The following is a 26,012-nucleotide window of genomic DNA, read 5'->3' as shown; positions in this document are numbered from 1 at the left end:
AGACTGCAAACGCCTCGGGAATATCTGGGGCCCTGCAGCCAGGGCTGGGTGCTGTGGGGATCGGGGAGGACAAGCAGGGCTGACTGTTTATGGCATTTTTGGCAGATTTGGGATGATGTGCAGCTGTGGGCTGGAAATAGTGGGGGAAAGAAGCTTCTCTGTGTGCCATCTGCTTGTGCAGAGCTTCTCATCAGCCTCATCAACACCCCGTGCTGCATCTGCAGCACTGGATGCCGAGGACAGAGGAGGGACAAGGTCACACAAGCAGAAGAGCTGAGGCTGCTGCAGAGCTGCAGCTCAAAGGACCCGTCGCAACGGGTTAAACACATCCAGGCTTCTCCTTCCCCTGCCAAGGGAACCAAGCAGGGGCTGCCAGGCAGAGCTTGAGTTTCACAAGCAGCTCTGGCTATAAAATGTGATCGTGCCTCTGCCCTGATTGATGCAAACACCAGGCAGAGTGGCCCAGAAGGGATCACGTTTTCCAGAGTGCAGCCGCTGACACCCAATCCCACCCTCCATCCCAGCAGTCTGGGACCAGTTGTGGTTGTCCCACTTGTTACACAGCCAGGGATGGAGGGTGAAAGGGAGGCAGCACCTCTCTGGGGCTTGAACATCACTCCTGGTGGGTCATTTAGGGAAGTCTTGAGCCATCAGCAGGTTAGGGGAAGGTTTTGGGATGTCCAGCCCTGGGCTGTGGGAAATATTGAAGGAAACAGGTTGCCCAGAGAAGCTGTGGCTGCCCCAGCCCTGGAAGTGTCCAAGGTCAGGTTGGATGGGATTTGGAGCAATCTGGGCTGGTGGAAGGTGTCCCTGCCCATGGCAGGGAGTGGAATGAGATGAGTTTTAAGGTCCCTTCCAACCAAAACCATTCCATGATTCCATGATTCTGTGAAACCCTCTTCTCCACAATACATTGCAGCAAATTTGGGGTGCCCATCAGCTGCCTTCCCATTTAACCCCAGGACTATCCCAGTAGCATTCCAGGATCTGGATGGGCAGCTGCACCCTGGTGTACAGTCTAACAAAGCCCCTCTCAGCAAACCAGCTGCAGAGGTGCAAATGTACAAACCCCAAGGAGTTCCTGGGAGCAGGGGAATTCACTGCTGGGTGAAGCAGAGGATCTGGCACAGCTCCCTCCACACCAGTATCCTTCTTAGGCACAATCAGACTACCCTGGGACTGCTTTTTGCACATGTACAACCCCCTGAGCAGCAGTAAGCACAGAGGAAAGAGCTGCAAAGGCAGCAGGGATGAGGGGAGCAGGCACAGCTCTGCATCTCCCATCATCTGCAGCTGGAGCTGCCTCACATCCTTCCCTCCTTCCACCTGTTTTCATTCCCTCTTTTGAGGCACCAGCAGCAGAGACTTGGGGCTGAGGAAACAAAACCCACAGCTGGATTTGGGCAGCTGAAGGGGGGGGAACATTGGTGTTATTCCATGATCCATCCCGACTGGGGTGTTCCTTTGTCCCTGTGGACAGAGTGCAGCACTCACTGGGCGTCACACGCAGTGTCCCAGCGCTGGGGGCTGGGTGCAGGCCCCTCCCTGCTTTTCTCCTGGGGGGCGGCACTACCTGGATCTGCTGGAAGCAGAGGGATGAGGCTCCTCCTCTCCTTGCAGAGGGTTCAGGGGAGCGGACGCCCCTTTCCCCCCTCCCCTGCAAACCCGCGGGGAAGGAGCCCCCGGCCAAGAAAGCGCCTTCCCAGCCGCGGGTGATGTCAGGGCAGGCACAGCTGTCTCCCCACATCCCACCCGGATTAGGGCCAGGAGAGGGAGGGGGACACACATTCCATGGGCACGGGCGTCACTCGGGCTCTCCCCTCCCTGCCCGGGCCTTTCCCCACAGGCTGATGTGTGTGGGGTTTGGCCAAAGCCCTGTGTCCCCCACAAACGCCACTTCAGCCCCCCACAACTTGCTCCCCCATGAATTTTGCCTGGGTGCAGAGCCCAGGGGACACACAAGGAAGAAATTGGGTGCCATCAGTGCATGGATATCTCACTCCTAATTTTCAGCTCTTGCCCCTTTCCCAGAGCCCCCTCACACACACCCCAGGGCCCCTGGTGGGAGTAGAGGACAGGGAAGCTCCGTTGCCACACCGTTGACTGCAGGGGGATCAGTCACTCCCGACACTGTGCCTCAACTTCCCCACCCTCTAAATGGGATGGCAACACCCCTTTGCCTGCAGATCCGTGCCTGAGGAGGGGTTCAGGATCCCTCTGGGAATACCTCCAGGCACATCCACTGTGCCCAGCCTGGTGGCAGAGATCCCATCTGAGCCCCCCAGCTCTGGCACCTGAGGATGGGGCTGCACTCTCTGGAGCTCCGGGAATTTTGACCCAGAGAATGCTGTTCCCTACAAGCCCCCAGATTCCACCATGTGCTTTTTTCCAGGCCTCAGGCTGGAATCCCCTTCGCCTGCATTATTGGCCCTCACTGGGCTGCAGATGTGCTGCTGGAGGAGGGGCAAACCTGTCCCACAGCCATCCCAGTACACACCAGTTTGTCTGTGGAGGGGGGCACAGATTCCCCTGCACAGACCTTATCACTCAGTCCGCTCTGAGCTAATCCCTTCCCATTCCCACCCGCCCGGTGCAGGGATGCTCCCCCCCCCAGCTCCAGTGGAATCCCCCATTTTTGGGGTGTCGCATATTTTCCCAAACTGGGGGAGAAGGGAGCGGGGAGCTGCCAGTAGGGCTGATCTCCCGCTGATTGAATGTTTTGGATGGCGCGGGCAGGCGAGGCGGGGAGAATCAATTGTCCCCGGCAGCTGTGCCCGCCTGGCACCGCCGGCGGGCACCGAAATGTCACGTTTGTGATCTCAAATCGCGAGCACGACACAGGGCGGGGGAAAACCGAGGGGTGGGGTGGGGGAGAAAAACCTGCGACGAAAACAAGGCAGAGTGGGGCTGCTGCTGGGATAATGTTAATAATTGGTGCGGGGGGGAAACATCCAGGGGAAGGAGCCGCTGTTTGTGAGTAATTCTCTGGGTGCCGTGTACACACAGATGCCTTATCGCTGAGGGATGAAAAACAGCAGCTGAGATGGTACTGCAGATACATTTTAAGCACCCGAACGAAGGGCTGGGGAGGGGGGATGTGATGTGAAGGGCTGTGATGTAGTGAGGGTGGATCTCTGGGCTGGTGCTGATACTTGGATGGTTAGATATAGGGACAGGAGCAGGATTTAGGGGATAATCACCACACACACACACACACACACACACACCCGGAGAGGGACTGCGGGTGCAGGCGGCCCCTGGTGTGATGAAATGGTGGTTCAAGGGAAAACCCCCTGTCCCTGGGACTGTGGGGATGAGCTCTGTGCTTTGCTTTAGGCCTGTAGGTAGGTGAGGATGATGATGCCGTGGGTATTGGGGGATATTGCTGCTTGCAGGATGGTGCCTGCACCTGAGAAAAAAGGGCTGGAGCTCTCCCTGCCCATCCTGGCAGGGTCCAGCCTTTGGAGAGGCTGGTTCACACGGGAGCACTCATACCTTCCCTCCCACCGGGTCCCATCCCACGGGATGGGGATTGAGCTGGGGTGGTTCTGTGCTTCACCTCCCTGCAGTGTCCCCCCCATCCCTCGGGGGCCGATCTGGCCGGGGGAGGGGGGCTGGAGGCGGCAGAGCCGCAGCTGGAAGGGGAAAGGCTGCGCTGGAGCCACTCGGCAGATGCAAAAGTTCCCTCTTAATCCTGAGGCCATCCCGGGCCAACTCTGCCGCCGCTCCTGCTGCTGCCAGGAACGTCCTTCCTCGCCTCCCGAGCCAACCCCGGGACCGTCAGACAGCACAGAGTGATTTATCTCGGGGGGTTCCCTGGAGAGCCGCAGAGCCAGACTCTGCCTTCACCTGTTCCTCTTCTCAAGCAGCCTGGCTCCGAAGGAATTCAGGCTTCCAGACAAGCCCTCCCTGGGGGAAAGTGGGAAATGCTGGGATAGGAATGATCCTCACCCCCCTGCCAAAGCTGCAGAGCTCCCACTGGTGCCCCCTGAGCCCGACCTGTGCTCTGAGGGTCTGGGAAGAGGAGCCCAAACCTGGAGGAAGGGATCCAGGTGTCCTCAGATGCCTTGGGAAGGAGGGAGCTCTCTCCACAGGGATGCATCCCACAATTTTTAATTGCTTAGTGAGCACTGTAGTCATGCAAAGGAGGGGGGAGGGTGGTGTTTGGGGGCCTTTCTACCTCCCGATCTCTTTATTTTCCAGGACTTTTTCCTGGTCCTGAGGTAAGGTCATGTGTTCTCCCAGCTTTGCTGTGTCAGCCTGAGGGCTGTGAATCCCCTCTTTATTTAACTTAGCTGGAAGTTGACATCCCGCTGCATTCTCATGACTCCAGGACCTGGGGCTTTAACAAAAATGTTAAATATTAGAAGCCTCTCTGTAATTTTGCAGCATTTTTGGAGGGGATGGGGGCTGCAGGCGCTTGCTCTGGCCCTTAAACCCCAGTTTGTTTGTGGAGCAGGGCCGACACACTCAAACCCTCTCCCCTTTCCTGCTGCCGGTGTTTCTTTCCTCGCTCTCTCCCATCCGCACTGTGGGAAAATCCGGCTCCAGAGCTGAACCCTGAGGCTCTTCCCTTCCTCCCCTCTGGCTTAAACCCACTCCTTGTTCCCCAGCTCAGCTCCACAGCCATCCCTCCCGGTCCTGGGGTCCCTCAGCTCCCAGCCTAGGCCGCCTGGCTGAGCCAGCCCGGTGGGAGCGGGGGCGAGCTGCTGCTGTTCCCTGTGTGCCGAAAACGGGATAAAGAAAGACCACCATCTGCTGCTAAATCCCTGTACTGCAAACACCTCCTCCCGCAGCCCCCGGGGACCTCTCTGCTCTCCCAGCCACAAAGCACAGAGAAGCCTCGGGCAAAAATGGCAAAAGGGGAAATAGTATAAGGCACAAAGAGAAAAAAAACAGGCCAAGGAGTTTCTGTTTCCCTGGAAAAACCCTCTTCTCAGGATGCTCAGGGTTTCTGGATCTCTCCTGCATCATGTTTTCTGCTCTCTTCCTATCACACTCATCCCCGTGGCTCTTTTCTCCTCATCATCCTGTTTTTCAGGAAATGGAAAAACAGGAAAACATGGGCTGTTCCCAAAAATCCCTGGAGGGGGAGTGTGATGCCAAGCTCTTGCTGCCCCAGGACCACAAACCAGCACAAGGAGGGAAAAACACATGTTTTTGGCAGGGATCTGTTGGTAAGTCTGGCTTGTGTGGTTTCCTGGAGTGTGGGCAGGAAAAGGTGCTGCAGTTGTTGAACTCTGCTGACAGAGTTCAAGGAGTGTTTGGACAATGCTCTCAGGGACAGGGAGGGATTGTTGGGGTACCTGTGCAGGGCCAGGGGTTGGACTGAATGATCCCTGTGGGTCCCTTCCAGCTCAGGATATCCCAGGATTCCATGAAGTGGTGGTGGGAAGCTGGTAAAGCAGGAAGGAGACCTGAGCTCCAGGCACTTCCAGGCACGCCTGTTGGGAAGCACCACCCCAGTGTGACAGTGTCCCCCACCCTCGGGGCTTTGCAGGGGCCCCAACGTATCCCAGAACACAGAGAGGCTCTGGAAAAGTACATTTGGTGACACATTCCCACTGGCTGCATCCTGCCGGGATTTAGAGCTCATTTATTGTCCCCTCAGGGTGGGGTAAGGGCTCTCCCCTGACCCCCCGAAGCCAAACACAATCAAGACCCCCCCCCCCGAGGTTCAGTTGTTGTGTTCTGTGCTGTGCTTGAGGTGATTCCTTCATCTTTGAGCTTTCCAGCCCCATGACCTGGCCTGAATTGAAGCCATTCCCAGGGTGGGGAATTGCAGGTGTTCCCCTTAGTGGGTTAAACCTTTCCTCCTTAAAACAAAGCCAAATTGGCGAGTGCTGCTTGAGTAGCCTTAAGGCACAATTGGACTATGGTGGTTGTTTTCTTTTATGGAAAATCTGGGCAATTTAAAACACTTTTACATTTAAATTTAATTTTAATTTTTACATTTTAATTTTTCTTTTAAAGTTTAAATTGCCCAGGAAGCAGAAGTATCCCTGCTCAGTGCTAAAACAGCAAGGGGGCTGCTGCTCTAAATCCCGGCAGGATGCAGCCAGTGGAAATAGGGCACCAAATATATTTTTCCAGAGCCTCTCTATGTTGTGGGACACGTTGGGGTCCCTGCAAAGCCCCGGGGGTGGGGGACATGGTCACACTTAGGTGCTGCAGGTTTCCCTGGGCAGGGCACCTGCCCACCCTCTGCCTCTCCCCCTTCACTCCCCAGGGATTTACAGCTCCGCGCTGACTCGGATTCCCACTTTTCCTCTTGCCAGGGGCTCCGAGCCTCTTGCAGCCTGTTCCTCCCCTGGGCTGCTCCGGGTGGTTCCCATTAGCACCCCTGCACAGCCCAGGGTGGCGGGGAAGGTGTCTGGGCTCCATCCAAGAGGCGTCGGGGCCGCTCCGGCCGCTCCTAACGCGGGACATGGGAGGGTTTGATCTGCCAATTAGCCCCGGCCGGGGCCGCTAACGGGAAGCAGATGGAGCCGCGTGTTATCAGAGGGGAAAATCTGCCACTTCCTAATGAGAACCTGGCTCAGCCTCCCAGCCGGCTCCCGGCTCCGAGGATGGACAGCCCAGAGCTTTGGGATGTGCTGGGGGACTGCTGAGGCTGCACACAGGAATGGGATTGAAGCCCTACCAGAGTGCTCCAAACCTGTTGCCTGCCTTTATTGGGATCATGCAGAGCCCCTGTGTCCTCCCCAGGCCCCTTTCCCCATCCTGGCAGAGGACAGAGAGCTCCATGGGCATCCAAATAGGGATGCTGGAGCAGGAACATGACCGGGGGTCTGCTCTGGAGGGCCCCATCTATCCCAAACACCCACCAAAGTGTTTATCAGCTTCAAAAAGCCAATGTTTAAATAGCATTAGGAGACTGATTTAGAGTCACAAAAGCCATGAAATTCAGAGTCAAGGCTCAAAAATCCACTTGACACTCCGGCCTTGAGGCATAAAAGGCATGAGCTGAAGCAGTGGCTGGGACAGACACTCAGCTCCAGGGCTGTGGCTCCCTGGATCTCCTGGCTGCCTGCAAAGGGGGTGAGGAGAGCCCTTAATGGGATTTAAATGAGAGATTGGGACAGGCTGGGAATGTTTGGGAATACCATTTGGAGGAGATTTGAAGAGGGGGCTTATTCTAAGCTGGGGGCCAGGAGGAGACTTGGCTGGACAGGACGTTGCTGTGGTCTCACCTGGATGATCTCCAGGGGTTTGGAGCCCATCCTTGCACTCAGAGTGTGTCCAGTCCTTTCCCCACTGGTGTGAGATTGGGGGGTTTTCCTCCCTGTTGTGGAACTGGGGCATTTTTGGTGAGCTGGGCTCCTGTGTGCCCTCCCAGTCAGCAGCACCAGAATGCTTTGGAGTGTCACGGATGAGGACAAGGGGGAATGGCTTTAAAATGAAAGAGGGCAGGGTTAGATGGCATATTAGGAAGAAATTCTTCCTTGTGAAGGTGGTTTGGCCCTGGCACAGGTTGCCTAGAGAAGCTGTGGCTGCCCCATCCCTGGAAGTGTCCAAGGCCAGCTTGGACAGGGCTTGGAGCAGCCTGGGCTGGTGGAAGGCGTCCCTGCCCATGGCAGGGGGTGGGATGGGCTTTAAGGTCCCTTCCAACCCAAGCCATTCTGGGATTCTGAATGAAGCACTTACTTATTGTTTCTGCCTCTTTCTCCCCACACGTCTTAGAATGTCTTGGTTTCAGCAGAAAATACAATAGTGGGTTGGTTTTATTTAAAGGTCCCAAGTGCCCATTTGGTTTCACTCTTTATTTGGCAACAATCTGAAGAAATAATTCACGAAACAACATAAAGAGGTTTGCAATTTCTTTTATTGCACATTTTTCTAGCTGAACCAGGATCCACAGGAATTACTGCCACTCCTCCCTGACCTGTACCCTGAGCCCCAGCCCAGGCACAGACTGATATCAATACTGAGATCAATACCTAATGCTTATTACAACAGCCTTAACAGGGTTATCCACTCTATCTGCAAATCCTGCTAATTGAGCAGTTATTAATTGTAGGTGTTAGAAACAAACACATCTGTAAACTAGAACTGATCCTGGGAGGACTCAAGGCCTCGTGTCTCAGATCCCTTTTCCTGTTCATGTTGCAGGTCCCACCGCTGAGTCCTGGCTGATGGAGCAACTGGAGGCCACAAAGGTCAGAACTAATTAAACTTCTGATTTAACTCCTGAACTCAGCAGCTGGCAGAGCCTCAGAGATGGGGCTGTGTCAGAGAGCAGCTCCCCGGGATGGGAGTGGGGTCCTGGACCTCTTTCTGCTGTCCCAGCATCTCCTGCTCCTACTTAAATTCCTCCTGGGGGTGGTGGGGACAGTACATCCACCTGAGCAGCTTGTGCAGGAACATTCCCATGATTGAAACATCTCTGAAGATCTTTCCTTCCAGTGCACACACAAGGATCAGAGCAGTGGGAGCAACCAACAACTTATGGGGATACTGGAGACAGTGTTCCCAGGCCTTGACAGCCAGTAATAAAACAAGGGGACCAAGGGGAGTGTTGCTGCTCCTCTGCCCCATGTCTGAGCCCACCCTGAGCTCACCTGACAGGTCTCGTGCAGGCAGCGCCCACCGAGGGCTTTGGAGGGATGGAATAAGGCACTTAAACTTATTTCCAAGCAGCACCACAGCTGCCCTCTCCTGGCACAACCTGCCTGCTGCCAAGCTCCCTTCCTGCTTCCCAAATATTTTAAGGGATGGGAGGCTTTGCTCTTGCTCAGGAATGGGGAGAAAACACGACTCAGGGCTCTCACCACACTGATCTGGAGTTTAAAACAAGCCTGGCTTCCCACACCACCTGGGAAGGCTGGTACAGGCAGACCTCAACATCCAGGGATTCCTGCTGGAGGGGGTAAAGGAGGCCTTGGGGACAAAGTGAGGGACATTGCTTTGTACCAGTGACAGGGACAGGGCCAACCTCTTAATGCTCATCTCGTGCTCTAATTCCCTCTCAGCCCAGTTGAGAGGGAATTGTGCTGGACCGCTGGGGATGGAAAACATGGCAGGAAAAGAGAACTGGGGTCCAGGTCTGCCTCTGCAACCAACCCATAATTAATTAACTAAGCATGTCACATACAATCACTTAGGATGGAAAAGACCTTTAAGATCATCAACCCAACACTGCCACGTTCACCACGAAACCACATCCCACACAGCTAAGGAAACCATAAGGCCTTTCGAGTCCACAATCTAATAACAGACTATTTCTGTTCTTTAGAAAGAAAACCTAAGCTGGTCAGGTTAGAGCTCAGTAATTTAAGTGCTCTGTGAGGCTGCAGCTGTGGTTGGGGCTCAGCAGTGTCAGGGCAGGGCTGGGGGCCCCAGGGCATCACTGCATGTAGGAGTAACGCCAGTCCCGCAGGGGCACGTGGGTCTCCTTGACGGCCTGGGGGGATGTCCAGCGCAGGATGTAGTGGGGACCCCCAGGTTTGTCATTGGTGCCTGTTTGGGGAGGGAACAAAGCACTGCTGACCACGAGGAAGGACGTGCGTGGAGGGACTGATGCCTTAAAATGTGTAGTCTATAAGATTTAAGGATAGCTCATTAGTACTTTTAGCTTGCTAAGTACTTTTGTACAAGACTCCTGAAATGCTGGTTAATGTTCTTTGTTAAGAATTTTAACAAACAAGGGATTTTAGTGAGGTGAAGAGTTTTCTATCTGTACAAATGTACTGAGAAAGAGACATAACACCTGACACGACCAGTCAAAGCTATTCAGAGGCTTGGAAACTGCTCCAGACGGCAAGATACTGTGCCAAAGACCAAGAAAGAAGATGAGGAAGATGAAGATAAGGTATCTTTGGGACCTTCTCCTCAAATTCGGGAGGTGTGTCAAGGGTGGTACTAAGGGGGGAGCAGTTTTGGAAGGGGGTGTAACAGTATCAGGTAATGCTTTGAATTGTTAATTAGGGAACTAAATGAAAGCAAGAGGCTTTTGTAACTCTGCACCCATGCTTTGGAAGAAATCATATTCTTGTGCATCCAGGGTCGTAATGATCAAACCCGCTTTCTAAAACCCCCAGATGGAGTCTCAGGGGGTTTCTTTTAGAGCTGATTTTAGGCACCAGGACAGGCAGCTCAGCAGGGCCGTGCAGGGAATCTCCAGGCAGGGCTTTGGGTCTCACCTGAGATTCGGGAGCCTCCGAAGGGCTGCTGGGCCACCACGGCGCCCGTGGACTTGTCGTTGATGTAGAAGTTTCCGGCGGCGTTGCGCAGGAGGCTCCGGGACTCCTCGATGATCCTCCTGGGGAGGGACATACACGGCTGCCACAGCGACAGCAAACGCCTCTGTGGGGCCTCTGCTCCCCTGGAGCCATTAAAATTGGGCAAAAGGCATCTTTGTGTTTCTTTGTGCACGTTTCCAGGGCTGTGCGTTGTTTAACACACACTGAAACAGCTCCTGGCTACTTGGAGCTCACTGAAATTATCCCTGTTCCTTAGTTTGTTTCTCCCTCTAAGTATTATGGCAATAAAATGAAGGTAATTAATTATCTCTCACTGCCAGAGAAGCTGTGGCTGCCCCAGCCCTGGAAGTGTCCAAGGCCATGTTGGATGGGTCTTGGAGCAACCTGGGCTAGTGGAAGGTGTCCCTGCCCATGGCAGGGGTGGGATGAGATGGGCTTTAAGGTCCCTTCCAACCCAAAGAATTCCATGATTTTATGATAACTCGTGGATGGTCTCTCTTTGAGGTTACACTGCTCTTAGCCCTCCTCTGGCTTGAGGGGAGCTGTGGGTGCACCCTCCCATATGCTCCAAATGTTCCTTTGGGATAGTTTCTTACTGAAAAAAATCATTTTGGGATGAAAAACCACTTTAAAGCTGCCCCCTTCCCTCCTCGACGGGGGGAGGGCTAAGAGCAGCACGAGGCTCGTGGGAAATGCTTGCTGTCCTCCTTTGGAGAGAGGGAAAATCCGTGGCTCACCCCAGCAGGGAACAGGCAGAGGGATTTTGGGAATTTGGGACTCACTTCTCCCGGGCGAAGAGCGCCCCCGTGAGGCCGTAAGGCGTCGTGGTGTCGATGAGCTCCAGCACCTCCCGGTAGCGCTGCTCGGGGTACACGAACACCGTCAGGATCGGCCCGAAAATCTCCTGTGCAGCCCAACACAAACACCCTCAGCGGGGACAGCCCCCGAAAATCTCCTGTGCAGCCCAACACAAACACCCTCAGTGGGGACAGCTGCCCAAAACAAGCAGTGGGTGCTTCGCCACCCCCTGAGCTAAACTGTGATGAAGAGGAATGTCCCTGAAGCAACTTCCCACAGAGCCCTGGGCAGCTCATCACACATCTCACAGGGATTTTGGGATGGGGACCAACGGCCCCTCTCCTGCCCCCTCCCCAAAAGGTGCTCTCACCTCTTTCATGATGGGATCCTGGGGGTCTTTGCTCTCCACAATACACGGCTCCACAAAGTAGCCCACGCTGTCGTCGCAGCTGCCCCCGGCCAGGATGGTGAGGTTGGAGGAGTTCTTAGCGTGCTCCAGCCACTTCTTGATCCGTGCAAAGGACTTGGGAAAAGGGAAGAATAAAACAGGGGGTGAGTTTGGGGGTCTAAAAGGAGGCTTGGGTAAATCCTTTCAGGGATATGCTGCTCTTAGTGCTCTTCCAGCTCACGAGGAGTGGGAGATGGAAATACAGTCCTGAGTGCTCTGAACCTCACACCAAACAGAATTTCTGAGCGAAATAACCCACTTTACAAGAGAGGCAGTGACTAAGCTGATAGCAGTGACAGCTGATAATCAGCTCTAACTTATTACCGATGTTCCTATTTTGCTGTAAGTAAAAACCTTGTAACCTCACACTTCTGAGAGCCTGGTGGTGTTACTTTCTTGCACCAGAAGTGAACTCACCTTGTCATCGATCACAGCAGAGAAAAACGTCCCAAAGTCCTGGGCAGGCTGTGGGAAGGCAGAAAGGAGGTGATGCAAATACACACCATGCCAAAAAGTTAACTCTGAAACCAGAAGGAGCTGAAATTCCCCAAATGACACTTTCCTCTGCTCCAAACACACCTCTGCTCAAGCTCCCCTTTTCAATTAGTCTGCAGGACTCACCAGTTCTGCAATCCTTCCTGCAGACTCTGGCTACAAGTTAATTTCTAATCACTAAAAAAAAAGCTGAAGGGGGGCACGGAGGGGCTGTGGTGGGGAGAAGCAGCGGATAAAAAGCCGGTTCAATAGGAATTAGTAGCCAGTTACCACAGTCTCTAATCCCATCAACCACCCGCTGAGCCGCAAAGCCCTTCAGCTTCCCGGCAGCTCCACTCACATCTCCCACTTTGATCTTCCTGTGCTCCTCCAGCAGCTTCTCTTTGATCTGGGGCCACAGCGAGTCGGGGGCATAGAGGCGGGAGCAGGCCGAGCACTTCTGGCCACCGTACTCAAAGGCCGAGCGCAGGGTCCCATTCACCACACTGCCCACGTCCGCCGAGCTGTGCACCACGTGGAAGTTCTTCCCTCCACACTCTGGGCACCGAGAAGGGAGCAAAAGGGGCGAGGGAGGAGTTGTCAGGGGTGTGACAGCTCCAAGAAGCACCGGGACTCTTGTGCTCACCCTGCCTGGCCCACGGTTCCTCAGGGAACAGGGAGTGCCACAATCCCTGGAGCACAGCCCAGAGCTCATGGAACTGGAACAGGCTTAGAAAACTCTTGGAAAAAGCACCAACCCAAGTTTCCAAACTTTGCATGGAGGCTGTGCAGCCCCAGAGCACCATCCCCCCCCACCCAAGTGCCAGCTCCACACCATTAAAGCCCATCCTTTATTGGTGCCATAACTCCTCTAAATATCTGGAAATTTACTGTGTCCTCTGCTCCCAAGGAGAGGAATCCTGACCTTCACTTTAGTTTCTCCCCAAGTAGAGGAGAAACTAGACCCCCCCATCCCTGCATGGCCTCCTCTAAAACGGTGGAAGAACTGGCAGTTACCTCCAGCCAGGCGTGGGAAATTGTGGTAGCGATCCAGGTTTTGGGACACCTGCTTCCAGAGCCGCTTGAAAGTCCTGGAAGAGGAAGGAGGAGCTGGTTAGTGCACTTTTGCCTTTGCACACAGGGATGGCACTCGGAAAAGCCCCTGATGGAGGGCCACCCTCAAAAGAAGGGATGCCCTGCAAGAGGAAGAGGAGATGTTGGGAATGAAACTGCAAATATCAAAGCAAAGGCTCTACGCAACAACTCCATAGTTTTAAAAATGACTGTTGCAGTGTCACAGGGAAAAGCATCTGGCAGAAGTTTCTTTTCCTCCCCTTTCCCCCCTTCCTTTTGGTCCTTACTGTGACAAACCTCTTGGCTGGAAAATAATAAAAATGCAAATGACCTCCCATCAGGAGGCACAGACACTAATACTAATTTATGAGCTTCCCACCTTTCCAGCCCCATGCTCATCCGAGCATGTCCTTGCTGGGGGAGCAGGATCCCTGGATTTAACAGCCTGTGGAGACTGCCAGGGCCCTCAGCATCACCAGCTCACCATCACTGACACCCCACAGCACTCGGCCAGACCCCAGGGCTGCAAATCCACCCCGAGCAGCACCGTTTGTTGAGCCAAGTCACAGCACCAAGTCTGGCTATTCCTGTGCCTTGAGTGACAAGAAAACCTGGTTCAGACACTTTTTTCACCTGTTTGAAAACCTATTTTAATTCTAGCACGTAATAATGGAGAGTTATCTGTGTCTGCCCTACTCAAACCTGCTCTGTGAGTTCAAAGGACTGCCAAAGGAGCACCCAGCCCCTCTCCCCCTGCCACCCCCCTTCCCAACCTACGGCACACTCCCAGTGAAGTTGAGCCCACAGAAGTGCTCGGAGCTGGTGACAGTGTCCCCAAACTCGGGCCCGTCCGCCGGCACAAACTGCACCACGTTGGGGGGCAGCCCGGCCTCCAGGAGGATCTTGTACACAGCGTAGCTGGAGAGCAGGGCAGTATCACTGGGCTTCCACAGCACCACGTTTCCCTGGGGACAGGATAACAACAGCCATGAGAAATGCTTCAATTCCATGGAACACGCCTGTCCCGCAGTGGATGAGACAGAGCAAGGGCACCTTTGGGTCACTCACAACCACCTCTACCACGTCACTGGTTTTGGAAAGGACTGTGACCACCCTGGTCAGCTGAAGGCACAAAACTCCCCTTCATACCACTGGGTTGCTGTGCTAGCCTTCCACACCCTCCCTGCCCAGGGATGAGTTTTGCCTTCCCTAAGAGGAGCTGGAAACACAGACCTGGTTTATGTCTCAGGAAAAGGGACGATGCTGCCAAGAAATGTGCTATCATGTCATCCGTGCTGCTACCAGGTTTGGGCCCGACCCAGCAGGTGTTTGTGCCAGGTAGAGCACTGAAACCAGACCTCAGGCCAGGATTGAATGTGCACAAGGAAACAGCACACCGGGCTGGAAAACACTGGTGGGGACACCCCACCCCTTTGGCTCGGCGCCAGCGTCCTCCCTGCAGCTCCAGACACGGGCACGGGGGGCCCAGGGACTGCCCTGTGTCCCTGTCACTGCTGGGCCCCCCTGCATGGGGTCACAGCCCCAGGGGGGCAGGAGGGGTATTTTTAGACTTTATCTTGACCAGGCTCCTGCCAGGGACCGGTTGTGCAGGCACAGCTCCTTCCTGGGCCCTCTAATCCTTCCACTCCAAACAGTGAGAAAACTAAATCACACTCAGTAAAACTCTCCAGGCAACTGGGAAATCTACCCCAGGCCATGACTGGAGACAATTCCAGCAGCCTGGATTCCAGAATGGAGCAGTGACTGCTCCGATCCCGAGGAAATCCTGTTCCCGACGCTGCAATGGCAGTAACTGCATTGATCTCTCCAGCTATTGAAGCAAGAGAAACATTTAATCCCCTGGGAAGAGCACTGTGGTGGCTGAAACACTGGGGCTCTAATTAACATCTCCCTATTAAGTATCATTTTCTCCTAAATTTAATTCCAGGTACCACCTGCCACTGAGCTTTTCAAGTCACCTGCTGGTGCCCTGCTCCCTTCTGCTCCTGCCCCAGGGAGAACAGGGGGATTCCATCACCTGCTGCATCCCCATGGGAATTCATTGTCACACTCGAGGAGAGAGTGCTGGAGGCACTGCAGGATGCAGACCTTCATTCAGACCTGCCAGCACAGGCTCACCCCATCCCAGCACAGCTCATCCGCTCTGGGATGAGCTTATCACCAAATTTCCCAATGCCAAGGACCTCCACGGAATCCTGGGATGGGAGAAATGACCTCCCTCCTCCAGAAAACTTCCCAGCTCTGTGTTAACTTCACCCTCTTCCTTGTTCTCCCCATTCCTCCCCTACAAAAGCAACAGGTTCAAATGCTTCACCTCAAATATGGGTTTAAATGTGACATTTGCAAATTAAAAGCTTGCTGTTCTCCAGTCTCTTCCACCTCCAACTGTTGCTGGAGGGCCTGTCTTTGGGGCCAGGAGGAAATCTGAGCCTAATTAATAAAGAGCTTAGGATAATTTGTGGTTTGGGGTTTTTTTCAGTGCAATAATAAGTTACTGAATCCCAGCCCAAATTCACCAGTCTCTCCCCAAAATCCACCCTGCAAATGCAGGTATTCCTGAGCTCCAGGTGGTGGGACACATATAGAGATTATTTTTACCAATACTTTGACTTTTTGGACCATCTTTCACGTCCATGGGGATCTCATGTCTCCCAGTTCAGTGCTAAATGCCAGGGCCATGACCTGCCGTCTCCTACCTTCACCCCATCACACCCGAAAAGCAGCATCCAAGAGGAATCTGGGCAGATACGAACTGGTTACACTTTCCTGTCCTGACAGCACCCCAAAGGTCCATTCACAGGACAAGCATCAGGCAAGAAAACAAACCCTGTCTTCGTATTTCTTCCCTTCTCTGGATCCAAAATCCAGGCTGGAGTGAAAACACACTTTGCTTAAAAATTAAAACCCCGGGAGAGCATGTTTGGGCAGTTCTTGCAAACGCCATCACACCTATCCAATGAAAATGTGGCCACTGGGATGACTTATCATAATTAAAGATGTCTGAGTCTAACTGCTGATAGAATTCAAAGGGAATTCAGAGCAGGACCCCACGTGTGTCCTACTGACACAGGGAGGCTTAAATTCATTCCTTGCAGATCCCAGAGTAGCCAAACCACAGCCTGAGAGACCAGATCCCTCTCCCAGCCTTTCTCCAGACCGTCCTCTCCCTCCCTGGCTCTCTCCAGACCCCCCCCACACTCACCATCAGTGCTGGAGCTCCTGCCAGGTTGCCCCCAATGGCCGTGAAGTTGAAGGGAGACACGGCAGCCACGAAACCCTGTGGGGAGGAAAGGAACCAGTGGGAGCCACCACACCCCAGTTTGGGACAAAAAGGGGAAGTGCAGCAGGTGGGAGCCCTCCCTCACCTCCAGCCCCCGGTACACCATGCTGTTGGTGCTCATGTCCACGCTCAGGGGCTGGCTCTGCTCCAGCTCCAGTGCGTACTTGGCGTTGAAGCGGAAGAAGTCGATGAGCTCCGCAGCGGCATCGATCTCCGCCTGGATCACGGTCTTGCCCTGCCAGGAGAGGCCTCAGACGATGAAGGCACGGAGGGGGGAGGGGGATGCAGCAGCAGTGCAGCACAGCACGGCCAAGTGAGCTCTGTGGGATGCCTCTCACACAGGAGTCGTGCTCAGCTCCCAGAGACGTGGCCCCTGCAAGCCCTCACAAGCTGATCCTATTCCCAGGGTGCCTGGCTCCCAGCTTCATCTTCCTTTCTCAGCAGAGCAAGGATCACTCTGTATTCCCTCACACCTTCAGCCATTCCCACGACCAAAAAATACCTGTGCAGCTCTGCCTGCCCTACTTCCCTGATTCCCAGCTCCCCAGATTCCCTCCTGTTCGCCCCAGCTATCCACCAGGTCCCTCCTGTATCCCCCATACCTGCCCAATCATGGTTTTGGCCAGCACTTCTGCTCGCCTGGGGCCGCTCAGCATGTCAGCTGCCTTCAGGAAGATCTGGGCTCGGTCCTGGACAGGTTTCAGGTCCCATTCCTTCCTCACTGCCAAGGCAGCATTAATGGCTTTGTTAATGAGCTCCTGCAGAAAAAAGGGGAAAGGTAACGAGGAGGAACCCACCACCAGGGAAGAGGAGAAAGCGAGGGGTCACTCACCCCCAGGCAACCCCCAGGTCACAAACCCCAGCAACCACTGCCCCATCACAACCCCAAATCTGGAGCTCCTGGTATGGACTTGTTCCAGATCCCTGGGACTTGGAAAACCCAACAGCTGCCTCTGGAGCCTCCCAGCTCACAAATGAACAGTGATTTGTATCTCACACAGGCAAAATACTGCTGCTTCCCCCTAGAGAAGGGAGGACAGCAAGATGTGCTCACCTTGCTGGCGTAGCAGAACTTGGCCACCTTGTGCGCATGGTTAAAGGGCTGAAAAGAGAAGAAAAGCCTCCATAGGTACCAGTCCAACAGCTCCTCCTTCCAGAGCACCCCCTGCTCTGCTCTCCCCCAGACTCACCGAGAGCTGGTACCGCACGGTCGGTGTCCAAACCTCCTCTCCCCCGATCACACACGGGATCTCCTCAGTCTTGCCCTTCAGGTCAGCGAGGGCCTGAGCAAAGGGAGGAGAGCACAGTGGTGGGAGCAGCATCCAGCTGCCCTCCCTCTCCATCCATCCTCCCCACCACCCCATGAGCAAAGAGAACCTGGGAACAGGCTTCCTTTGGTCCCCTGGGTGTGGGGCGTCCATGGGCTGGAGACAGGAGTCACAACTGTCTCCAAAGGGAATGACCAGGAACCAGGCAGGATGGGGCTTCCCCACCCCAGGAAGAGCCTGGAGCAGCACAACCCAGGCCCTTCCAGCCCCCCAAAATCCAGCAGTGGTACCTTTCGGAGCGCTGCTCGCTCGGGGCTCCCAGGTTTAAACTCGAGGATCGGCTCGTTGGTCACCTGGATGGCTGAGTGGTGCTGACATCTCCGCCTGCAGGAGGAGCAGGAATCCCTCCAGATCCCTGCTTCCCAACAGCCCACTAACCCCTTCATCCCGGTCTCCCCGGCCACACCAGTCCCGTGGTATCCCGCCTGTGCCCCATTGCGCCTGTGGGATGATGATGCCAGAGCCGGGAACTGAACCTGGACATCGCCCCTGACCACACATCCCTTCTCCTCACTATGGAAAAACTGCTGGAAAAGGCATTTCTAAGGCACAAGGTGCAAGGTGAGCTCCGAATCGATCTGGCTTGCTCCAACATCCCGACGCTCCGCCAGCTCCCGGCAAAGTCCAGAGGGTAAAAGCCGGCCTGGCACCTCTGACCTCGCCCCAAGCACAGCTGGACCTTGGCAGCTTCCCAACCCCACCGGGCGTTAAGTTGCCCAGCTCAGCGGTAATGTCCACAAAAAGAGGGAAAAGGGGAAAAAGGGGGAGAGTGTGAAGGGGAAAGAGGAGGAAAACAAGGGGAGAAAGGGGGGCAAAGTAGGGAAAACGGGGGAAACAAGGGGAAAAAGAGAAAACGAGGAAAAGGGGAAACCAAAGGGGAAAAAGGGAAAACCAAGGGGAAAAGGGGAAAACCAAGGGGAAAAGGGGAGAAACAAGGAGGGAAAGGGAGGAAAACGGGAGGGAAAGAGGGAAAACAAGGGAAAAGCGGGTGAAAACGGGGAAAAACAAAAAAGAAGAGGTAAACTGAGGAAAACAGGTGAAAAAGGGGAAAAGGGGGAAAACAAGGGGGGGCGAAGGGCAAAATAGGGGGAAACAGATGGAAAACAAGGGGAAACAATGGTTGGAAGCGCCTGCGGTTGGCAGTGGGATGGTTCCCGGCCAGAGCGGGGGATGGCAGGGCCGGCAGAGCAGCCCGAGCGGACCCCAAGCCCGCACCCCGCGGGGCTCCCACCCCGCCACGCGCGGTGACACCGCCAGAAGGGGCTCGAGAGGGCTGCGGGGGCCGAGGCTTTTGCCGGGCAGGGGATCGGAAGGTGGGAACGGGAGGTGGAAGGCAGGGCCGGGACCCCGCACTCACCCGCGGCCCCGCAGCGCCCGCAGCCCCCGCCACATCCCGGCCCCGCCGCGCTGCCCGCCGGCCGCCACCAACCATCGCGGGGGCGGCGGGGCGGGGGCAAAACCATTCGTTACACAATAAATTCAAAAAGGGGTGGGTAAAGGGGTTCTGGCAGAGCGGCCCCACACCCGGCCTGACCGTGCGTGGGGCTGCCGGTGGTGCCCCCCCGCGCGGGGCAGGAATGGGGTGTCCCCCCGCGCGTTCCCCCCCCGCGTGTTCCCCCCCCCGCGCGGTGGTGGTTGCGCCCGGCCCGGGGGGCGGTGGCGCGGCAGCACGCGGGAGAGGGCGGGGCGTGGGAAGGAGCCAAAAACGATTAAAAAAAGAGGAATAATGAAAAAAACAACAACGAAAAGCACCTCGAGGCGAAGGAGAGGCTGTGCCCGGCCACGGGGCTCGGCGGGTCCCGGCTCCGGGAGTGGGGAGAGAGAGAAAAGCAACTTAAAGCCCCTTTGGGAATGAAAATTACCTAAAAGGGGGGGGGGGGATTTTAACTCAAGGGGAATTTTAACCCAAAATGGGGGCCTGGATTGGGTACGGGACCTGAAGGAGGTTGAGCTGTGCAGGGGGTATTTTTATTTCCAACGAGAGGCATGTTTTAAGCTGAAAGAACCTAATTTTGAGGGGAGTTTGGGCTATTTTAAGACCCCAAATCACGTGGGCTGGGGGGGTTTAGGGAGCGAGGATGATCCCTTTCTCCTCAGACCCAAATACTTTCACTTTCAGGATGTTTTCCACCCCAAGAATTAACACACAGAGCCATTAACCGGGAGTTTGGTGTTTATTTTATAGTTTTTTGTGTTTTCCTCGTCACCAGAAAACAACTGAGACCCGTTTCATTGACAAGTTCCCACCCTGCCTTCGCACAGAGAAGCCTGTGGGGGTCTGGCACTGAGAGATGAACCAGGACGGAGGGATGGAGGCGGGATGAGGACCTGGAGCAGAGCGTGGAGAGCCGGCCAGCAGACCTGGGAGGGCTCGTGGGGTTGGTTTTGGCACTAAAATAGGAAAAACGGAGCAAATCCGCTGAACTCAGAGGAGGGCGAACGGTCCTGGCTCTCCCTGTGGGTGTTTTCGGGCTCCTGATGACAAGGATTCGGTTTTTGAAGCATTAATGGTCCAAAATCCATCGGCAGCAGGTTTGTCTTGTACCATTTGGTCTCCCCAGCACAGCCTTCCAGCCACGTCCCGACTCCAGAGTGTGGGAGCTGGTTCATCCTTTGGCCTTCCCCTGCCGCAGCTCAAACAGCATCACCAGTCCAGTCTTTTTTCTTTAAAATTAGTTAATATACAGAATATAAAGCACAATATTTACAAGTGGACGGTATCCAGGGGCATTTCCACACGGATCAGTAGTCTGTTGTCATGGGTATAAAAGAAATTCTTACATGACCTAAGAGGAATCGACAAGAAGTGACACAGCACGAGGGAAGAGTCATCAATACCCTCCACTCCAGCACGATAAATAATAAATAATCATTTTTGGCAGAACGTAGCTACGTACACTTTACTCACAGTAAGGTGTTTTAAGGACTGAATTGTGTGTCTTTTGGTGAAACCACAAAAAGTGTGTTTAGTGACCAGGATTTAATCATCCTCAACCCTTTCTGATAAAACAGAAATTTAGGATTCTGGGGGTCAACAGCCTGGGCAGCCCCACTGGGTTTGTGGCAATGTGGTCCTGGGTGCTCTGCCACAGGAACGACACAGGTTTGAAGCCACCCCAGGGGTTTTTTTAAGCATTAACATCATTATTTACCCCAAAAATAGAGGTGGCCAGACCCAAAAGCACCACTTTCAAAAGTGCTTCACTGTTGGAGTGCCTCAAATCAGGAGGGAATTGTGATTTCTACTATCAAATACCCATTTCTTAAACACAGTTTGTTGCTTCTTCAAAAGAGAAGCTCTGAAAAGCTCCTGCAAACGCAGAAGGGTCTGAAGACACTGAACTACACACAAAAACAGACAAAAAGAAAGAATCAAGTGTTTCTTCACTACTCTGCCAAAGGCTTGTTCAAGCCCTCAGTGTTCCCCCTCCAGGGGAGAGGGGCTAGGACTTCATTCCCATGAGGAATGTGGCAGGCAGCGCTTCCAGCTCACCTCTAATCCCAACGTTATTAACACCAGGACAACACTTGTTGCCTCTCTGGGCAACTTTGTTTCTCACTTAAAACTCCAACTGACACAAGTTACATTCCACTAACAGCTTAAAATCAAGCATTTGGGCAACAACACTAAAGGCAAAGCATTTAAAAACCTTTGTGTTCCCCTGCAACCAATCCTGGACCAGTGCAAAAGAATAAAAATCCAGAAATCCTAAAGCAAAAAAGTGGAAAATCCTCATCGGGGTGTTCCTACACCATGGAAGCACTAAGATGCCTTAATTTGGGATAAATCACTACTTAAACATTCAACTCTAAAATGAAGCACTCTCAAACATGAAACAGAGCCTTCCCAGTGCTGCAGTTCTTCCAACACAAACATCCTTCCCCGTTTTCCCAGAGCCAAGGGAAACACCAGGACGTAGGCTCTGTGAGCACCCACTGACTGTCGTGGCTTTTCCCCAGTCAAGCCTGGATCCAGGAGCCAGCTCATGTTTTTGCTGGCAGGAATGATTATGGAAATAAAAATTAATATAATCTCATTTTAGAAGCAGCTTTAGATCCATATTCAGGCACAATTCAGATCTGTTATTTTGTTTCATTGAGTTAATCCCAATTTATACAGGAAGTTAAATATAATTTGTTTTCCAGCCTGGCAGAACACAAACCCAGGCTGGGGCTGACTTTTGTCCTGGGATTTAGGGGCGCAAATGGAGGCCCTGACCCTTTCCAGCAGCATCCTCACAATCAGGGGAAGGGAATAAAATCACAGGGAAAAGCAATAATTCTGCACTGGCAGAAAGGCTGTTAAACTGCTGTTTTCCCCCAAGGAAGCGACAGGTGAGTGCTCCACAGTTCCCATTGTTTCCATGCTTGGGGAATTTGGGAGTCCCATCAGAGCAGAAGATACTTCACAAGGGAATAATTGCATTTGCTAACAGAATTCTGTTTGCGCTTTAAAAACCTCTAATAAAAATAGAATATATACTGTGTTTTTATAAATAGATTACACATTTAGCTTAGATGAGTTTCATTACATTCCCTCCCAACACATATCTTTTTTTAAATAATTTTGTTTTTTTCATTGTGTGAACTAATATGAGCATCACTAAGTCTTTGAAAAAAACGTTGTGCCACATTAAAACATTTGTACCACATTATTCTTTGGACATTTTTGAACAACATGCATCCACAAACTGCCATGTGTTTACTGAAAACATTTTTGTACAAACCCATTTTAGGAATTTGATCTATTATTACACTGCTAATGAGCAAAAAAATTTGCTTCCTTGAAATCCCCTTTTAAAAAATGAGAAACAATGAGGAGGATTTTCTGATTGTAAGTCTAAAAAAGTGTCAATATGACACCATATTAAGAATAGAAAACAAAAATAAAGTATTTACAGCTTTACAAAGGAAAAAGAAAGAGGTCATCAAAATCATTTCCAGCATTTTTACAACTAATTGGTTTTTTTCTGGTAAGCTTTTGATCTGGTTTTTAGAGTGGTGATACACACACAGAGCAGGACCAGCTGGACACTAAACCAACGACCTCCCAGGAAAACTATCAAGGATCAACCCCTGTAACTCCCAAGTGGTTGATCCAGCCTAAATGAAAATAAACCCCCAATCCCAAGTACGAAAACACCTTTTCTTCTTTAAAAATGGATTACATATGGATATAAGAAACAGACACCACCAACCATGGGAATCTACTGTCCTACACATCACCATCATACACATGATTCCTAAACCCTCTACTACAGCCTCACACCCCCTACACCAACCCTACTACAGGTGCTCCTCGGCACTGTGCCTGTGGGTAACTGGAGTTTACACCTGAATTCCTGCTTCCTCACTGTTCAACTGAGGATATTCCCATTTTCCCCACCCTCAACACACCAGCTCCTAGTTTTGGGAACACCCAGCCTTCTCCCTGTGAGGACTCTGAGTTTTAAAGAAAAATAACGACCCCACTCCAAACCAGCAGCAAATCCCGATGGCCCTTATGAGTGCTGGATTTTCCAGTACCAAGGAGCATTCCCTAATTTCCCTAATTGAGGGGAGCCAAAGGCAGCCTCCAGGGTTCACTGTGCAAGGACAGCCGAGCAAAGCCTCCCGCACAGTCACTAAAGCATCACAGACATCCAGCTTTGGCGGAGCTTCCTTGGCCTCAGGACAAACTCCTCAGTAGCAGCTGAAGTTCAAACAGGCTTGAAAACCTTAAAATTACTGATTTACAATGTGCAGTCCCAGCCCCCTCAAAAAATACTCCCTCTGCAGCCTCCTACCCACCCCCCAGCTTTCAGCCCTATGAACGTGACATTTACCACTTTGGCCACCTAAGGAATAACAGGAATGAGCACTTTGGAAAAAAGGTTTCTCTTCCAGAGAAAAGTTATCTACATTTACAGGCTTTGGAAAGCCCCTCACCCACACCACAGGACCCAAGGAGTTGCTAACTACTCTGTAACTGCACGGAGTATTTCCATCAGTAAGGACACCACAAGAATATCCTTGGATCCACTTTCACGGACAGAAGCCGTCAGCTGAGGATGGTGCCCTCCACATTGTGGCTCCAGATGGATCATCCCAGTCCTCCTCCCCACTCTGAAAAACACAGGGAGCCCATTTAGATCCACATGACCTAAAAGCACCACCATTCCAAGCAGGAGATGGATCTGAGGGCGACGAACTCCAGGCAGCAACACAGGAAACTCAAAGGAGAAAACATTCCTGTATCCACAGTTCCAGTGCAACAGGAACCCTCTGAGGTGCTGCCCCTCTCCATGGCCACACAAGACAGAGCAATTGCTGCCCAGGAATGAGCCATTTTCCAAGACACTTGTGCTCTTAATGGAATTAAACAACATTGATCTATACTGGCTATTTGCTTACTATGCAACTCCACTGATCCCAGATCAATACACCAGAGAGGCTTGGAAACAATACTCAGGAAGCTACAAAGATTGGCCAGTTTACCTTTCCACAACACTGAGAGGGTGCTTAAATCAAGATTTTCCCTGTCCAGTCCTAGCACAGCAGTTTCTAAGCTTCCTGGCAGGAAAAGCAAATACATTTGGTGTTTACTCCAAGTCTTACAACTGCTAGTTAAGTCCAGAGTTAGCTTTAGGCAGTATGAACTACTCTTTCAGTCTTGGTCTAAAAACAAACAGAAAATTATTGGCTGAGGTTTATACCCTGTTTTTACCTGGCTGAGCTGCTACAATTCCCATTATAACCATGAACAGATTAATGATGCCAGAGTTTCCTCCACCACCACCAAGGGATCCGACTTTCGATGCTGCTTCTCCTGGGTAAAAATAGAGAGACAAAGCCAAGGTCTTCCCACTTTCTCACAGAGAAAGCACATGGCTGTTCCTCCCTAATTCCAGGGCAGCAGCAGCCTAGGATTCAGTTTACTATGCCCTGAAAACGATTACAGTGTTTCCCAATGTTCAGCTTCCCTGAAGAACAGTGGTCTGCAACTCTCCTAGTCTCATGTCTCCAGCCTCCAAGTATGTCAGTTTATCCTGGTGCTCCAACTCTAAACATCATGAAAGCAGCATAAAATGGAGTTATCTCCCTGTCAGCAACGGAAGATTTGCAAACACCAAAAAAACCCCTGAAAAAAGACACAAACCAACACGGAACCGAAGGGCTGATTCCCCTCCTGATCCAACCATTGGAAACAAAGGCATTGTAATATGACATTCCACCTTGAAAGAAGCTCTACAGACAACTAAGTGTGCAAATGTGGGTTTAGCTTTCCTTTTCCCAAGAGATAACTGTAGCCCAGCAGGGACCAAACATTCCATATAAATAAGGCGAGCATTTTTTGTTTTTGCATAGTAGTTTATCAGTGATAGTCCCCCCCACTGACCCCTCCTTTGTCCATCTGCTTTGCCACCGAGCTGAGACCTGTTTCTCCAGGTCCTGGAGTCCAGCAGAAAGCCTGGACACGTCTCAAAGGCTCCTTCACCCCCAAAGATGGAATGAAGAAACTCCTTTTAATCTTGTAGAGCTGCTTACTGCTAAGAGCTGTCCCTAAACCTGCTGTTATTTTTAAATGTTAGTTCGGTTTGGAGGCAATTCTTTTTTTGTGCCAGACATTGGTGATTGCACCAGAATTGTCTTGGGTTTGCTGCTCTTTTTGCCAGTGTTCCTTTTGCCCATCAGTGCAGCAGCTCAATAAAACCAGCAGCTTGTTGAAGTACCCAGAGCCTTTGCAGCACCATTCTCTGCTGCTTCCAGCTTTGTATTTTTTAAACAATGTATTTTATAAAAACACCTGCTAATAATATTCCACTGGAGCTCAAAGTGGCTCAGCTTGGGGCAAAGGCACAATTAAAACCCCGTGTTCTCTTACAGGACTCTGCATTTATGGTTTGTAGAACAATAGAAATTTACAGCACCAATCCTTGGGTGGGGTGGGGATGCGTGTAGGAATGAGTCCTTAGAGACTTGCAAGGGCTTGCAAGTCTTTCATCTTTCCTCCATCAATGTGTTGGGTTTGAATCTTCCATCTTCGCCTTCACCAAAATGTTCCAACTTTGTATCAGCTGACCATGGGCTCCACATCCGTTTCTCTGTCCAAATCATCCTGAATTTCATCTGTGTTTCCTGAGTCACTGCTGGCTACAGAGCTGGGAGATGGAGAATTCCTGCAAAAAAATGCACAGAAAGGTTCAGACAAAAAAATTAAATACCCATGACAGAAGGAAAAAAGAGAATGTTTAAAGAAAATAGTCACTTTCACTTCCCAAAACTATTTGAAAAAGCACTTTTTAACATTAAATATTTGGTTTACAGTAAATACTAACAGTAAAATTAAGTTGCCACCCCACTTATCTCCTATACAAACAAACATAAAGGCTGCCATAGGGTTACTG

At 52.3% G+C, this 26,012-nt stretch overlaps 2 protein-coding genes across 3 annotated transcripts in view; both read right to left on the bottom strand.

Moving 5' to 3' along the window:
• Nucleotides 1-7,807: 7,807 nt before the first annotated feature.
• Nucleotides 7,808-19,047, bottom strand: ALDH4A1 (aldehyde dehydrogenase 4 family member A1). 2 transcript variants are annotated; one of them, XM_032709143.1, is made up of 15 exons: nucleotides 18,983-19,047; nucleotides 17,856-17,949; nucleotides 17,488-17,580; nucleotides 17,352-17,399; nucleotides 16,900-17,055; nucleotides 16,383-16,532; nucleotides 16,220-16,294; nucleotides 13,774-13,961; nucleotides 12,940-13,013; nucleotides 12,284-12,480; nucleotides 11,866-11,913; nucleotides 11,371-11,523; nucleotides 10,985-11,106; nucleotides 10,143-10,261; nucleotides 7,808-9,459 (listed from the first exon to the last, which is right to left on the bottom strand). In XM_032709143.1, exons 1-15 carry the CDS (start codon nucleotides 19,015-19,017, stop codon nucleotides 9,347-9,349), a joined length of 1,665 nt encoding a protein of 554 aa, XP_032565034.1. In that variant the 5' UTR covers nucleotides 19,018-19,047; the 3' UTR covers nucleotides 7,808-9,346. The 2 variants fall into 2 exon arrangements, with proteins under 2 accessions (XP_032565034.1, XP_032565033.1); XM_032709142.1 differs by lacking the exon at nucleotides 18,983-19,047 and adding an exon at nucleotides 18,051-18,163.
• Nucleotides 19,048-19,780: 733 nt separating this feature from the next.
• Nucleotides 19,781-26,012, bottom strand: part of IFFO2 (intermediate filament family orphan 2) — a 43,276-nt gene continuing 37,044 nt past the window's right edge. Inside the window, exon 9 of the mRNA XM_032709164.1 lies at nucleotides 19,781-25,784. Within this exon, the coding sequence (XP_032565055.1) occupies nucleotides 25,679-25,784 (106 nt within the window). The 3' untranslated portion in view covers nucleotides 19,781-25,678. The remainder of the gene's footprint in view (nucleotides 25,785-26,012) is intronic.

This window comes from Chiroxiphia lanceolata, chromosome 22 (assembly GCF_009829145.1).
Source record: "Chiroxiphia lanceolata isolate bChiLan1 chromosome 22, bChiLan1.pri, whole genome shotgun sequence".
NCBI classification, from domain to species: domain Eukaryota; kingdom Metazoa; phylum Chordata; class Aves; order Passeriformes; family Pipridae; genus Chiroxiphia; species Chiroxiphia lanceolata.
This window is presented reverse-complemented; position numbering and strand designations above follow the sequence as displayed.